Source organism: Schistocerca americana, chromosome 2 (genome assembly GCF_021461395.2).
Source record: "Schistocerca americana isolate TAMUIC-IGC-003095 chromosome 2, iqSchAmer2.1, whole genome shotgun sequence".
NCBI lineage: Eukaryota > Metazoa > Arthropoda > Insecta > Orthoptera > Acrididae > Schistocerca > Schistocerca americana.
Genome location: NC_060120.1, coordinates 351,185,750 through 351,198,048, shown reverse-complemented (window position 1 = coordinate 351,198,048; position 12,299 = coordinate 351,185,750). Strand labels below are relative to the sequence as shown.

At 40.1% G+C, this 12,299-nt stretch overlaps 1 protein-coding gene across 1 annotated transcript in view; it reads right to left on the bottom strand.

Annotated features, from left to right (window-relative positions):
* The window catches only part of LOC124590915 (ATP-binding cassette sub-family C member 4-like), a 386,521-nt gene that overhangs the window by 201,398 nt on the left and 172,824 nt on the right, over nt 1-12,299 (bottom strand). The window contains exon 12 of the mRNA XM_047131684.1: nt 850-1,136. Coding sequence (XP_046987640.1) covers nt 850-1,136 — 287 coding nt within the window. The remainder of the gene's footprint in view (nt 1-849; nt 1,137-12,299) is intronic.

Here is a 12,299-nt window from a genome sequence, read left to right as displayed (position 1 = left end):
AAAACTATTTTTGTAAACATTACGTCAAAACTGATTCGTTGACAATACAATCCTACATTAACTCTTACAAAGTACGACGGCGTAATTGTTTAGTTTATGCTGATAAAATTCACAAAATTGTTAGGTAAAATTTACACAAACGTGGATTTTACAATCTGTAAATGCTCTCCTAAGCCTCCTAAGCCATTAGCGTAATAAGACAAGTCAGTAAAGACCAAACGAAATCAAACGCGGGGAATAATTAGAGTAGTCGCACATTTTTGTTCGGTGGAAGGAAGAAGTTCCATAAACAGTATGATAGAAATTCTGATCGTTGAGGGATGAGTGTGGGAGTGGGGGTGCGTTTGAAGGTCATCTTTGTACGTTTTCTTTGAATAACTCGAAAAATGCGGCCTCAGGCGAAAACGTATCACAGTACAAAATTTAGCTATATTAAATTTTCTATAAAAAGATCATGTACCTTTTTTTCTGTAGCACTAACAGTTTGCGCATAGCGATCGAGAGACTATGCTAATCTCAGCGTGGTTTTTGAAGGTCAATTATAACTTCGCGGGTTGCATGAAACGATATCGGTATGGGCACCTGAATCACGCTGTATACAAGTGAGGCTGTTCGGCAACACCAGATTTGTGAAAATCTCCATATTTAATTTGACGTCGGTGCTCTGTGGGGCGTTCTGAAATCGTACTTACGGACCGACCAAACTGATTGTTACCTCAATCACAAGGAATTTTTTATATTCCAGGAACAGTGTTCTTAGGAGTACTGCCACAGAGCACCGACGCCACATTTTTCCAACAATGTCACCGCGGAAAACCACACTCGCACCCCGGAAACTATTACACGTACCTGGCGAGGTTGACCCTGGCCCTCTGCCCGCCACTGAGCGTGATGCCCTTCTCTCCCACCAGCGTCTGGTCTCCGAACGGCAGCAGCTCGAAGTCCTTGGACAGGGCGCACACCTCCACCACCCGCTTGTACTTCTTCCTGTCGTACGGCTGTCCGAACAGGATGTTCTGCCGCACGGTACCCACGAATATCCACGGCTCCTGGCTCGCGTAGGACACCTTCCCACCAATCTTCAGTTTACCACACGTCGGAGTCAACTCGTTTATCAGCAGGTACAACAGGGAGCTCTGGAGAAACCAATGGAGATGCGTACAATAAATCTTAGCGTTCATCGCAATGCTGTTTCTAGTTCTCCATCTGTAATTTCTTCTACCAAATTATTACTTAACTTAAGGGTCATACTTATCAGTAAGGTGGAAGCCAACTTTTGAAATAAGGACCGTAATACTGCTTGTGAGATATACAAACTCATACGACACGGAGTTTCGCATGACAATAATTAGCGTATAAAATCTACTTAGAAGTTTTTGTGATTTGAGTTTTAAGTTCGCATGGTCCTGAAGTGGCATTGTTGAATACTCTGTCAAAATATTAATGTTGCGCCTTTTATCAAACATGCTGTTTTTTTTCTTTTTACCCAAACATGTTTCAGCACCTCTGTGCCATCATCAGTGGGTTTTTGTTTACTGAAAATTGTAAAACATATTTTAGGTTGTAACTGGTTTAACAAAATGAGGCCTAAAGAAAGTTTTTGTTCGCTTTGCTTCTTACCTTGATTTTACTTTACATGGTTTTGCAGGACCAACTGTATAGTGTCCTGCACCGATGGCTTGTCATCTGTGAACCAAACTATGTAAAGATGAATTTCATCGGCGAGTTAACACCTCCATTGATTTTTAAAAACTGTGATTTTGGCGTGTTAAAATGTTTTGCGTATATATTTGTTACTACTCGCCTTTAGTTGTGACTGATCCTTCTTCTTCTGCGTTCTGTACACACATATTAACGTACTTTGTGTAATTTCTTTTTTATAAACAACTTTTTACTTAGCAAAACGCAGTGAGCACTATGTTGTGTTTCCTAACTATGGAGGCGTTCGTTTGATCCCGAGAGAATTGGCGCCGAATTTGAGTTTTGTTTACTTTCTCTCTGTCTTTCTGCGTGTATGTGTGTGTGTGTGTGTGTGTGTGTGTGTGTGTGTGTGTGTGTGTGTGTGTGTGTGTAAGCTCCTTTAACTGTTTGTGTTGCCTTTTCTGTAAAGTTCCTTTAATGTGTTAAATAATATTCCTTTACAGAGTGTAGTGTTTTCATTTAAAACTTATTTGTCTTCTGCTATTGCCTTCACACACACACACACACACACACACACACACACACACACACAAACACAGTAAGTACGTTAATTTGTGTGTACAGTGTCCTTAGAACGCAAAAGAAGAAGGATCAGTCACAACAAAATATGAGTACAAACAAATGTACACGCAAAACATTTGGACACACCAAAATCATTGTTTTTAAAAATCAAGGGAGGCGTTAACTCGCCGATGAAATTCACATTTACATCGTTTGGTTTGCAGATGACAAGCTATCAATGCAGGATACCATACAGTTGGTCCTGCAAAATCATACATCGCAAAATCACGTTAAGAAGCAAAACGAACAAAAACTTTCTTTAGACCTCACTTTGTGAGACCAGTTACAATCCAATAAACAAAAATCCAATGATGATGGCACGGAGGTGCCGGCCGAAGTGGCCGTGCGGTTCTGGCGCTGCAGTCTGGAACCTCGAGACCGCTACGGTCGCAGGTTCGAATCCTGCCTCGGGCATGGATGTGTGTGATGTCCTTAGGTTAGTTAGGTTTAAGTAGTTCTAAGTTCTAGGGGACTAATGACCTCAGAAGTTGAGTCCCATAGTGCTCAGAGCCATTTTTTTTTGGCACGGAGGTGCTGAAACATGTTTGGCTAAAAAGAAAAAACAGCGTGTTTGGAAAAATGCGGAACGTATATGCTATAATTTAACTGCAGTCACGGAAACAAAGACAAGAGCTGCAGATTCAAAAGATAAATGTTAATGTTTCTTTGTACCTATCAGTTTTTCAAGTAGAAAAAAACTCGTGAGTGGTTAAAATTAACAAATCGTATAGCGAGACTAGAATCACACATTGAATTATGGAACACAGTATGTCTGGAGAATGGAAATTTTTTCAGCTACAGAGAAGTATAAGTCTTAATTATAAAAAAATACCACAGAGCAGGAAAAAAATACGTTAGAAACTAACAATGTAAATTTCGTTAAAATTTCTCCATTGTTGAATGCCTGTTTCATCCTTCCTTGGTGCTTCTCCAAGATATTAAAGATACTGGCCTGTTTTCACAATAAATGACAATAAAACAAATGAAATAAATACTAAATGATGGAGAAAAATAAATCTTGAGAATCACGCTGTATAATATGTGTCATGATGCAAATATACCTGTAGAAAAAATGTCTGTGCTGATAGTGTTTGTATTTGTGCAGCAGTTTAAGAATTTTTGCCTCTAGTTACTTTACTTGCAGTGTTACGTTGGTGGTGGAGGAGGAGGAGGAGTCGATTATGTGAGTGGTGGCAGCTGGTGAAGGTGCTGTGCAAGTCAAGTTAGTTCACACCCAAGCTAGACACGAGCAATGCCGACTTGTTAGTCTACCTACAGGAGAAGTGCGTGCCCTATAATTGTTTTCCTCACAGTGACTGTGTCTTACAAGGTATTAGATAACTCCGGAAATGAGTGCAATAATAAGACATATTTCTCACTGAAAACAGTAATTTATTACGGAGTACTAGATCCGTGTTCAATATTGCACCGAGCTGTCTGCAAAAGAGTGACTTGAAATTGAATGAAACGGTACAAAGGAAACTGCGTGATCATATACACACACACACACAAAAACACGAAGCAAATTATTTACATCACGTTGCCTTACTGCAACTAGCCGCCGACAGTGGAAATTGATCACGAACGACGACGTAATTCAACAAGGATTGTGAAAAACTGAACAAAACTGAGCGAGAAGAACGGGGTGATGATGGCATTATAGATTCGCCTTTCGAACTTTCTTTTGAGCCACCGACCATACGTCTCCAGTACAACAGAAGAGAAAATGACCTGAAACAACTGCTCCCGATTCTTCCCTGGCTAATCCAACGGCGAGCAGCCTCTACATTTGGTAAAAAGAGGTAAGGAGTGCCGATGGCTGCAGAGGAGCATTGTGTCGGGCCCCTCGGCAATAGGCTGTTGGAACTGTAGTGTATCCCTCCGCCTAAGTGGCCAAATTAACGCCCTTTTTACTTGCCTAAGACTTCCAAGGCAGCTCTCTTGCTCTTATCCACAACAATACTGTAAGTCAGTTTAATGTGATGTCAGTGGCACATTACATGGGACGATAGTAGAAATGGGGGAGAATTTACCAATCGCTTTTTATATTGAAGACACTGTAAGTAGGCTGTTTGGTTTTTTTATTGGTAACGCCATGTACGCTCTGTATGAAAATCACTGGCTGTGCTGTGTGCGGTCTGTGGCTGGTTTGCATTGTTGTTGGCTATTGTAGTGTTGGGGAGTTGGCTGTTAACAGCACGTAGCGTTGCGCAGTTGGAGGTGAGACGCCAGCAGTGGTGGATGTGGGGAGAGAAATGGCGGAGTTTTGAGAGCGGATGATCTGGACGTGTGTCCATCGGAGACAGTAAATTTGTAAGACTGGATATCATGAACTGCTGTATATATTATGACTTTTGAACACTATTAAGGTAAATACATTGTTTGTCCTTTATCAAAATCATTCATTTGCTAACTATGCCTATCAGTAGTTAGTCACTTCAGTAGTTAGAACCTTTTACTTAGCTGGCAGTAGTGGCGCTCGCTGTATTGCAGTAGTTCGAGTAACGAAGATTTTTGTGAGGTAAGTGATTTGTGAAAGGTATAGGTTAATGTTAGTCAGGGCCATTATTTGTAGGGATTATTGAAAGTCAGATTGCGTTGCGCTAAAAATATTGTGTGTCAGTTTAGTGTTGATCAGAATAGGTAAAGAGCGAAATGTCTGAGTACGTTCAGTTCTACTCAGCTGTTTGAAAATCAAATAATGTAAGAGGTTTATCAGCAGAGTAATTCATTAATTTTTCTAAGGGAACGTTACAACACGAAGTTTTAAAGAGAGGACGCCGGCTGCTCTTTCGCACTCGCTTTAGAAATGAAGTGCTATGTATTGTAAACAACTTTGTGAGAAATAGTGGATGAATGGTGAGGTGTCTGTTCTTGTGATCTGTGTGACAGATAAATATATCCTATTACATGTAAGTAAAATTATGTTTGAGATTACTTACATAATACTAGAAACAACTTTACGTTTATCATGTTGATAAAAAAATCCGTCTTTGCAACTGAATGTTTATTTAGTTTCTAAACTTACACGTTTCACCTATTCATATAGGCACCATAAGTGGTCTGTAACAAAACAGTTGTTTATTTATATATTTTTTGTCAGAAGATAGGAAGTGTTTCCTGTAAGCACTTCTGACTCACCTAATCATTTATAAATATGTTGTTGTTATTTATCACTTACTTTCATTTTTCTATTCTCTTCATGTGTCCATACAGAAACTGTCTACTGATAATGCCTAGTATGACTATGTGAAACGTGTTTGGCTAATAACACAATAAAAGTTCAGTTAAAAATACAGAATTGTTATAATCTAAATGATAAACGTAACTGAAGTAGTAGCCGGGGAAGAATGGCTACAAATGTTAACAATATTGCTACGCACAGAATGCTGGTCACTAAGATAATATTTCTCCACTGGTGAACGGAAAAAAGAAAGAAAGAAAGAACATAACTCTTTCCCATGTCAGTGGAATATATTAACCGATTTTCAAATTACAGTTAGGCATCTGATGTTGGCAGCAAATTGTACAAACGTATCGTGCAAATAAATAATTAAAAATACAAGTGACTGAAGCTGAAAAAGTCTTCCTTTATAAATTTATTTTGAGGCAGTCACAGACATTAATAGATTCCATGCAAGACAACATGGACAAATCTAAATGTAAGCATTATGTTTCACCAAATGCTAAATATGTATTTCAATCAATGACAGTAAGTTGGGTGTAGGCTTGTCTCCTAGAAGTAACATTCGAAAGGATTTTACAATAAAATGACGCCGTGTTTCAAGCTGGTAGTAAGACAAGTGCCATATTACACTTCTTTGCAAAGGATTAGAAGCTGAATACATGGGTAACAGATACATGTTACCGGCCATGTGAAGGCTATGATAAGATTAGATTTTCTGTGGACACTGAGAAGATATACAAGGAATAACATTGATGGTTACAATTTCTTTCAAATCCTTCAGAGTACATAGAAACAGTGAAGAAATAAAATTAGCAGACGCTTGAAGAAATTCTTTAAATATAGTCTGCAAACGTTCGTGGAGGTGCAGTTCCTGAGAACCCCACTTAAATATGAGCATGTGTAAAAGACTTTTATTATCCTAAAATATCTCAATACTGTCACTACTTACTATTTATTTTTACGTGTTCTGGACTTTGACAATACAAACTAATAAAAATACAACACAATAAACAAAAATACAATAAAATAATATAACATAATAAAAATGAGAGTAATAACGAAATTCTACGAGATATTACTGATTTTATATTAAATGGGTTGTAAGTACCAGAATTCCACTGTCTTAATGGTCTTATTGCATACAGGTCTCCCGTGGTGCCAGGTTTCTGCAGATCAGGAGATGTTGTGGGTGCTGCAGGTCACCTCACTCACAAAACTCCTCTTCATTTACGACGCTTCCTGATAATCTGATAAATTTTAATGGTAGGAAATGGTCGTAGGCAGCCGATCGCAATGCGTCCAGTCTGCCAACGCCGTATCCACCTGTCTGGGCATGTGCTGCGTACTCTGCTACGGAGTGGCGTATTGCCGGGGCCGATGTGCGGAACACAATATATTGGCAGTGAGCCCCAGATGGTGCCAGTAAGTTTATGTATGTTGTTGCTATGGGAGATACTTTTAGATTCGTTTCTTGACAATGATCTTCGAATATGAGACTACAACTTTACTCCCAGGTATTTTGGAGTATTGTAGCGACATAGTTGTTATCCTCTCCAGGTAATATTTAACTTCCTTCTGACTATCTGTTTTGTCAGATGAAAGAGGCAAACCTGTGTCTTTTTCGTCATAGTCAGCTACATCTCCACTTCCTCAATGGTTTTGCCTTGAGTTGCAGTTGCTGTGTCATCTGCATAAATAAATGTTTCTGTTCCAGGGTTGATTGGTTGGTCGTTAGCGTAGATCAGTGGCAGTCAATCTGGTCCCTACCGCCCAATAGTGTTAGTTCCAGCTTCCATGGCGGACGGTAGGCAGGAGCGGTTTTAAAAACATTTTAATTAGGTTTTCAAAAATAGTTGACAGTAAGTATTTGGTGACTATTACGCGCTTTAACTTTCTGTAAATCTGTTTTATAATTTTTATAAAGCAAAGTTACTTCCCTAACCTACAAATCACCATTTGTGTGGAGCTGGTGGGCGGTAAGAAAAGTTTACTACTACCAACAGCTACAAAAGTGAATGGTACATAAAAAGTTTGATAACCCACCCCTGATGTAGAAGTTGTACAGTAGGGGTGCCAGTACACTATCCTAGGGGAAACTATTCTTCAAGGTTTTCCATCGGCTCTTCTTACGGTGTCGAGTTTGCAGCAAACACTGAAGGAGCTGTGTTCACGGTAATCTTTTGTGACTGAATCTGTCTTAGTAATCAACTTCGTGTGGTTGATGGTGTCGTACGCTACTAACAGATCTACGAATGCCACTCCTGCAACTTGTCTTCTTTCGTATCCGTCTTCTATGCACTGAGTCAGAGGATTTGACGACAGCATGACTTTCCTGGACGGAAACCTGGCAGCTCATTTACAAAGTTTTTATCAATAAGTTGCAAGATGCAATTGAGGATAAGCCTTTCCAACACTTTATACATTTGGCAAAGAAGAGATGCTGGTAGGAAATGGTTAGGATCCGTTCGTTCTTTTCCAGCTACAACTGTTGCAGTGCTATGACTTTGGCTTCTCGCCAAGCGTTAGGGTTCTGTAAATTTGAAATGCAGTTGTTCATCAAATTTTAAGATGAATTGTTTTGTTTCTGGGACAAACACTTTCATTTGCTCTGGTCTTAGGTCACCTAAGCCTGCAGCATCGTTATTCTTCATAGATTGGAAGGTTATTGCCAGGCCATCCATAGTGAAAGGCGTACCAATGTAACCTCTCTCGTCAGTATTTCATTGAAACATACTGTCCACAGTTCTTCCCTTAGTTCTCCCGTTTTAGAAAAATTTATGTGCAATTTGATAAGGAACTACATTAAACAGGCTTGGAGGAGTTCTTGCTCGATAACTGTTAACTTTCTTCAGCACCTTCCACGCTTTACTGCTGTTCAGTTTCCTGTCTAATCGTGACACTATACCACACCATTTCTCTCTTCTAGCTGCTCATGCAACAGTTTCTCTCCTGTCTAAACTGTCATTTCGGAGAATAAGTCGGTTTCAGACAGATATTCGTATTTCCGCTGGAGAGATCTTGAATGGTCAGCAAGTCTAGGGATGTAAGATGTTGTGCAGACCTGGAAATACATCTATGAGAGATTATTCTAATACGACAAACCTGTCATACATCCTTGGGTTTGGCTCAAGCCTTACGATTTCTTTATCGAGCTATAGGCAGAACTTTTCCCACTGACCGCGCTTAAAATTAGATCGTCTTTTGAACAAGACACTTTCTGGCTTCACCATTGTTCCAACAGTGCAGATAATTGGTCGGTGCTGAGTGTGTGGGAAGGACTCAACACTTTCTCTTTACCTACTGGACAATGTGTTCACTAACAAAGATGTTATCTCGACTATACTGATGACACCATCTCCCACTGTTGAAGGAGGATGGCAGCTTTGGATGATGTATTAGGATCGTCCACAACTGTTCAGCCCATTTTTCAAGACCTTGTCCTCTCTTATCAGTCTCCTGGCAACCTCAATCGGTGCTAGGGCAACTGGAGCCAGCCGCGCCCAGCTTCATTGACTGTATTGAAAATTAGCGACTCCCATGAACTTGAACTCAGTATTGGGTGGTTTATATAGCGATGTCATCGTTCATGACCAGATCTCAACAGTCAGGATCACTATACCGTTTTCTGAGGTTAAACCTGTTAACAGGACGTTTAGGCCACATTTGACAAACACAGCACTATCATGTTTTGTATGTAGCCTTTCAGTCATAAGATCATTTCAGTCATTCTTGGCGTCCAGTCTGGTGGTTTTCTGTGCATCTCTTGTATCAGCAAAATTTACAAGCTGTACAACTGCAGATGTTGAACAATAAAACTTCTTTATTCAGTGATATACCTTCCGTATTAATTGATATTATTATGAGTGCTGACTTTGAGAAATGCCGTTCTGATTGAGATTGATCCTGACTTTCGTCTTGGTTCTGGTGGCGGTAAGATATGCCTCTAGGATTCCTCCTAACGTTGCCCAGGGTACGACCGATCATTTGATGTTCTATACTACAAACACGATCTTCTGAGGGGGTCCTTCCTTGTATAATACTGTCATATTACTTAGTTACAACGAGTTCTGGAGAAAATAAATGTCTAAAGAAGGCTATCAACAGATAAACGTAGCTTCAAAGGCAGTGGCGGATACATATGGGGGGCGCGCGGGGGGCCCTCCCCACCCCCCACCCGCGAAACCCCTTACGGGGCCACTCGCATTGCCACCCACGCCTTGCCACCCACGCCACCACCGCCAGTCAGTCCGCACGCTATTCGTTCGTTTCTTTTGTCAGTTGACTCGACTGAATCGAGTTATCGAGTAGTTGTATTTTCCTATGTAGCACGCGCATCCGCGTCATCGTATTTTATACGTTTCTGTCTGGCACATAGGTAGCTGACACATACCTACGAGATAAGTCGCGGCCATTCTAGTGATGTCGATATTTATTCTGTCTGGCATTTGTTCGAGAAAAGTCGGGAATATTCTACTTTTTCTTGCACAGAGAACCTTAGATACGTAGCGCTATAAAAACGGACTACTCGCTGAATACTAAGCTAGTTTACATTCAGAAGCAGACATATTAAGACTGAAGAATGAATAAGTAAAAAATCCTAGTTGTAACAAGTGTGAATATTAGTCAAGAGTGAGAGTGATCAGTTGATTGTGAAGTATTAATAATAGTAATTCATAGTAATTTCTCATTAACATGCCTAACTCGTATTACTATTGATGCGTATATCTCTAGTAATAGTGACCTTCGAGAAGATTCCTAGAAACGCATTGTTACTATTTTTTTTTAATTTTTTTTTTTTTTTTTGGTCATCAGTCTACTGACTGGTTTGATTTGATGCGGCCCGCCACGAATTCCTTTCCTGTGCTAACCTCTTCATCTCAGAGTAGCACTTGCAACCAACGTCCTCAATTATTTGCTTGACGTATTCCAATCTCTGTCTTCCTCTACAGTTTTTGCCCTCTACAGCTCCCTCTAGTACCATGGAAGTCATTCCCTCATGTCTTAGCACATGTCCTATCATCCTGTCCCTTCTCCTTATCAGTGTTTTCTGCATATTCCTTTCCTCTCCCATTCTGCGTAGAACCTCCTCATTCCTTACCTTATGTGTCCACCTAATTTTCAACATTCGTCTACAGCACCACATCTCAAATGCTTAGATTCTCTTCTGTTCCGGTTTTCCCACAGTCCATGTTTCACTACCATACAATGCTGTACTCCAGACGTACATCCTCAGAAATTTCTTCCACAAATTAAGGCCGGTATTTGATATTAGTAGACTTCTCTTGACCAGAAATGCCTTTTTTGCCATAGCGAGTCTGCTTTTGATGTCCTCCTTGCTCCGTCCGTCATTGGTTATTTTACTGCCTAGGTAGCAGAATTCCTTAATTTCATTGACTTCGTGACCATCAATCCTGATGTTAAGTTTCTCGCTGTTCTCATTTCTACTACATCTCGTTACCTTCGTTTTTCTCCGATTTACTCTCAAACCATGCTGTGTACTCATTAGACTGTTCATTCCGTTCAGCAGATCATTTAATTCTTCTTCACTTTCACTCAGGATAGCAATGTCATCAGCGAATCGTATCATTGATATCCTTTCACCTTGTATTTTAATTCCACTCCTGAACCTTTCTTTTATTTCCATCATTGCTTCCTCGATGTAGAGATTGAAGAGTAGGGGCGAAAGGCTACAGCCTTGTCTTACACCCTTCTTAATACGAGCACTTCGTTCTTGATCGTCCACTCTTATTATTCCCTCTTGGTTGTTGTACATATTGTATATGACCCGTTTCTCCCTATAGCTTACCCCTACCTTTTTCAGAATCTCGAACAGCTTGCACCATTTTATATTGTCGAACGCTTTTTCCAGGTCGACAAATCCTATGGAAGTGTCTTGATTTTTCTTTAGCCTTGCTTCCATTATTAGCCGTAACGTCAGAATTGCCTCTCTCGTCCCTTTACTTTTCCTAAAGCCAAACTGATCGTCACTTAACGCATTCTCAATTTTCTTTTCCATTCTTCTGTATATTATTCTTGTAAGCAGCTTCGATGCATGAGCTGTTAAGCTGATTGTGCGATAATTCTCGCACTTGTCAGCTCTTGCCGTCTTCGGAATTGTGTGGATGATGCTTTTCCGAAAGTCAGATGGTATATCGCGAGACTCATATATTCTACACACCAACGTGAATAGTCGTTTTGTTGCCACGTCCCCCAATGATTTTAGAAATTCTGATGGAATGTTATCTATCCCTTCTGCCTTATTTGACCGTAAGTCCTCCAAAGCTCTTTTAAATTCCGATTCTAATACTGGATCCCCTATCTCTTCTAAATCGACTCCTGTTTCTTCTTCTATCACATCAGACAAATCTTCACCCTCATAGAGGCTTTCAATGTATTCTTTCCACCTATCTGCTCTCTCCTCAGCATTTAACAGTGGAATTCCCTTTGCACTCTTAACGTTACCACCGTTGCTTTTAATGTCACCAAAGGTTGTTTTGACTTTCCTGTATGCTGAGTCTGTCCTTCCGACAATCATATCTTTTTCGATGTCTTCACATTTTTCCTGCAGCCATTTCGTCTTAGCTTTCCTGCACTTCCTATTTATTTCATTCCTCAGCGACTTGTATTTCTGTATTCTTGAGTTTCCCAGAACATGTTTGAACTTCCTCGTTTCATCAATCAACTGAAGTATTTCTTCTGTTACCCATGGTTTCTTCACAGCTACCTTCTTTGTACCTATGTTGTCCTTCCCAACTTCTGTGACGACCCTTTTTAGAGATGTCCATTCCTCTTCAACTGTACTGCCTGCTGCGCTATTCCTTATTGCTGTATCTATAGCGTTAGAGAACTT